The following is a 4,983-nucleotide window of genomic DNA, read 5'->3' on the forward strand; positions in this document are numbered from 1 at the left end:
TCACAACAATATAAATGTGCATTTCTATAATATAGGTCACCCCACAGCTTTGCTCGGTTGTACGAATGTCTGTATGTGATACTATCAGTACATTTAGCTCATGATGAGGCTTCTGCAGGAAGGGAACGTCCGAAGCTCAGTCCATAGATTAATGCTATGCTCACTTTGTTATGGAATTGTATAGATTAGGGTTTGTGTTCAGCCAGCTGTTGAGGTTTTAATATGAGAAGCCAAAATCAAAAGAACACCTGGCACTGCTTCGGGATTATTGGTTCAGTGTATGCTGCTGTCAGAAGGTTATGCGCCTATTCACATCAGCTGGTGTGACGGCATTGATGAGGTATAGCAAAAAATTCATCCAAACAATAATGAAGAAAGAAGCGGACAGATGGAACGTCAGGGCAGCAGGTGTTACAGAGCCCAGTCCCGAGCGACAGCGCAGTTTCCGGGCCTGAGGAAAAGCCCAGAGGGCGTGAAATGGCGCAGTCGCTCCGGACAGGGCTCTGTAACACCTACTGCCCTGCCGTTCCATCTGTCCGCATATAGCCATTGTTATCACTTCTGAATATGTTATCACTAAAGTGCACAGCATTGCATTGGTGAGTGATCCGCTTCTTTCTTCATTATTATTTGGATAATATGAGAAGGCTTTCTTGCTTCTGCAGGCTTGCTCTGGCTCCTGCTCACACACACACACACACACACACACACTATCTGTCAGTCTGTCTGTCTCTTTTCAGAATGTGTCAGCGGCACTCTACATGCCTTTAAAACTGTGTAAAAGTCCCTACACCCTTTGATGCCTCCTATTGGCCTTAGAGCTGTTTGACACATAAACCAAAAATCATTGTTTAATCTGGAGTTGTCATGTGATAGTTGCAAAGAATGCTGGTCAACCTGATGTCATTTCACTGCCCCTGATCTTTCTGCTTCCTCTGGGTGCCAAAAAGCCACTTGTTCCTCATCCTTCCTGTTCTGTAAGCCACGGCCACCTGATATTCTGATGGAATCCGGGTCATCTCTACCAATGTATGGAGACTACAATGAGGTGAGAGTTTCAGGTGCAGAGGGCTTTACATCCTCTGGTAATGGATGGGATCTTCAGAAGGGTGATGACAACAAACACAGTTGTCTTATAATAACCCATCATGACCAGATTGGATATCATGTCTAATCTTATAAAAAGCTTCTTTGAAGTCTTTGTTCCTCAGGGTATATATAATAGGATTTAGCAGTGGAGTCAGCACGGTGTAGCTTAGAGACAAGATCTTACTCAGGAGCAGGGACTTTTCTCTTATTGGAAACAAATAAACAATGAGCAATGTCCCATAGAATATGGAGACCACAATGAGGTGGGAGCTACAGGTGGAGAAGGCTTTCTGTCTACCAGTATTGGATGGGATCTTCAGAATGGTGATGACAATGGACACATAGGACACCACAATTATTATAAATGGACAGAATCCATTTAAAGGTCCAATTATTAAAATCTCAATATAAATGATGGTCGTGTTTGAGCAGGAGAGTTGCATGATGGGCTTTAAATCACAGAAGAAATTGTCAATGCTGTGAGGTCCACAGAAATGTAAACTATAGATAGAAATCACATATATCAACATCACAAGGAAACCAAGCAACCATATGAGATTTACTGAGATCACGCAAAACCAACAAGTCATGATGGAATTATAGCGGAGGGGGTTACAGATGGCCACATACCGATCATAGGACATCACCGACAGCAGAAGACATTCAGAGGCCTCCAACATTACAAAGATAGCAAACTGAGTGATGCATCCGATGAGGGTCATAGAGCTCCCTCCATACAGTACAGTGGAGAGAAGGACAGGGACAATGTCTGTAGTCAGCAGAACGTCAAAGATGGAGAGCTGTGTAATGAAGAAGTACATGGGGGACTGAAGGGTTTTGCTCAATAGATACAGCGCAATGATGAGAAGGTTTCCTGAAATGGTGGCACAATATATAAGAACCAGGAGTGAGAAGAACGGGAATTTAAAGCATTGAAGATCTGATAATCCTAGGAGAATAACTGAGGTGACATTATTTATGAGTGTTACCTATAGAACAAACAGAAAATGGAGAAAATGTTTAATTCTGAAGCTTTAGATTTTATGGAGATGGATGTGGAAGTTTTTTTTTCAGTCTTCACATTTCTTGTATCTTCTTCCAGCGTTTAGCTTGACAAAAATGATAAACTGGCTTATAGTAAAAATTATATGAATATTCACAAAAATTTCTTTAAAAATGTTTTCATGTTCCCCTTCTCATTCAATATATAAGCTTTAAAGGGGTTGTCCAGGAATAGAAAAACACGGCTAATTTCTTTCAAAAACAGCTCCACGTCTGTCTCCAGGTTGGGTGTAGTTTTACAACTTGGCTCCATTAACTTCAATTGAACTGAGCTGCATAACCACACCCAACCTGGAAGCAGACGGGGACTGTTTTAAAAAAAAGAGTAGCTCTGTTTTTTCTATTCTTGGATAACCCCTTTAAAGGGGTACTTCACCCCAAGACATCTTATCCCTGATGGTGGGGGTCCCATCGCTGCGTCTGGTGCAGCAAACTTTGCTCCATGCTGGATGACTGGCAGGGCAGAGGCTCGTTACATCAGGGTCACGTCCCGCTTGTGACGTCACGGCCACGCCCCCACAATGCAAGTCTATGGGAGGGAGCATGATGGCTGTCACACCTCCTTCCTTAGACTTTCCTTGAGGGGGCGTGGCCGTGTCATCACGAGTCTCTGCCCTGCTGTTACATTCTTATGCTGGTCAAATTTCAATTGACACAGGTATAGTCACCATTGGAGAATAAATTAATTACTCAGATTAATTAAACTAAAATTATATTTATTATTAGGCTCATAGACAAATATGGCAAACAGAACAAACTAGTAAATCTTATGTAAATAACAGTTTTTGCTTAAGTATTACAATAATGACATTAGGAAATGTAGGCATGTTCTTAGAACAATCTCACCAACTGAGGTTTGTGTGGGCTGGATCCATCATTGAAAGTTCATCTAAGATGGCTTCCTCCTTCATCAGACTGGATTGGCTCTGCCTCCTTCCTCTTAGCTTGGCTTGGCTTACTTCCTCCTTGGTTCTTCATGAATGAGGCGTCCTCGTCCTCCATGAATGAGTGAGGTCTCCTTAATGATGCTGCCCCCTGGTGTTGCAGTCTTCTTTTATACCATACTTATGGGTGTGTTCTTTACATATGTGGGCATGATTATACTAAGTCTTATATCCATAAATATACTTATCTCTATATATCTCCTCCTAGTGGGTTGGTTTGAGTATATCTTTAACTTAAGGGTGTATACATTATGTAATGCTTAATTTGCATTCTGATTGGACATTACTACCCTTCACATATATGGTAGGCCTGTGACTAGAATAGTATAGTGTGTTATGCATACCTCAGCAATTCTATCTAAAGTATTCAGCTAGTTGCGGCTATAGCTCAACTTTCCTAAAGGTCATGGCATCCATTTTAGGTTTTGATTCTTGTCAAGTTAGCCATCTTGTATACCCTAGTTCAATACCTTGCATGAGTTATATTGTATATTAAACATATCATTTTACACCTGCCAGTCATCCAGAATGGAGCAAAGTTTGCTGCGTGCAGCGGATGTCTGGGGTGCCGCAGCCGAGATCGGGGGGATAAGATTTTTAGGGGCGGAGTACCCCTTTAAGTACTAAACTTACAATGAATTTTGCTAATAAGATTCAGAGTCTATTTACATACGACAGAAGTTTCTGGCTGCACAAAACATCTCAATGGGGTTTGGGGGAATCAAGGAAAAATGATGCAGAAACAACCTCATATGGATATTTAAGGGATCATTCACATATACTGGAGCTTCTGCTAAATGAATGAACACAGCACAAAATCTGCAGCAGATTCTGTACATGTGAATGTGCCCTTAAATAGATTTCTGCCGCAAATCTGCTGTGTGTGAATATACATGTAGATTCTATTCAAAGGGACATAAGAAGTCTCCACTGAGGTCCTGACACTGTAGGAATATATTCCTTAAAAAAAAAGCAACGCAGTCATGGAACCTAACAGATACCATTGGGAGACAATACAGTCCATTGGTCGGCTCTTGGATCAATTTAAAATGAAAACCAAAATGTCAAAAGTTTTGATCAGTCGGGGTCAACACTAAGACCCCTACTGATCACTATAAAGATCGGGGAGAAGTTATTCCCAAATTGGATTCAAATGAATCTGAATTTTTGGTGACGTTCAGAGTTAAGTCGAAACTGAAAAAATCAACTTCTTTCCAGTTCTACATCGTATTTTATTTAGACAAATGTCTTTTTGATGTGTGTGACCATAAGATAAGTCAGTGTTTCCCTAGGAACATGTGTTTCTCTGGTTCTTCAGCTGTTCGACTGAGCCGGACTGAGAAGAGAATGTGCAGCAGGATCTTATACCCCAAATCCCCATAAACTATAAAGAAACAACAAAAATGTCTATAAATATAGGATCATCAAATTTCCAGTAAATGTAACTCACAACTCACGAAATAAGGACATATCCAGCTGTGGAGAACATTTTATAGTCATTGAACAGAATTCATTTTAGGCTTTCCCTGGACTATGGTTTAATTATAATCGAGACATAACTTCACCCAAAGAACAGCTGACTAATTCAGCTCTGCTACACCTGCTTAGTAATGAGCAGCATCGGTACTTACTTTGGTGTTTTCCTGGTTGTCTAGGTTTTCCATGGCTGTACCTTTGTGTATTGTAATGTTGAGCTCTGACTTATAACAGATGGTGCGTTCATAAATCACATAGAGGTAAGGAAACGTCCAGCCATGTGACAAGCAATGTATAATATATCCAAAACTGATCCTTATATATCTGCAGTCCTAGAAAGTCTTATACCTGATGAGTCCAGAGAGAGATCCGGCACCATCCCCCGAGCTCCTGCATAATACTTGTCTAATGA

General features: G+C 41.0%; 1 protein-coding gene across 1 annotated transcript; it reads right to left on the reverse strand.

Moving 5' to 3' along the window:
* Window positions 1–1,133: 1,133 nt before the first annotated feature.
* On the reverse strand, window positions 1,134–4,759 carry LOC130366712 (olfactory receptor 5V1-like). Its single transcript, XM_056569034.1, has 2 exons — window positions 4,727–4,759; window positions 1,134–2,078 (listed from the first exon to the last, which is right to left on the reverse strand). The coding sequence occupies exons 1-2, from the start codon at window positions 4,757–4,759 to the stop codon at window positions 1,134–1,136; spliced, it is 978 nt and encodes a 325-aa protein (XP_056425009.1).
* Window positions 4,760–4,983: the final 224 nt, after the last annotated feature.

Source organism: Hyla sarda, chromosome 4, assembly GCF_029499605.1.
Source record: "Hyla sarda isolate aHylSar1 chromosome 4, aHylSar1.hap1, whole genome shotgun sequence".
Taxonomy (NCBI): domain Eukaryota; kingdom Metazoa; phylum Chordata; class Amphibia; order Anura; family Hylidae; genus Hyla; species Hyla sarda.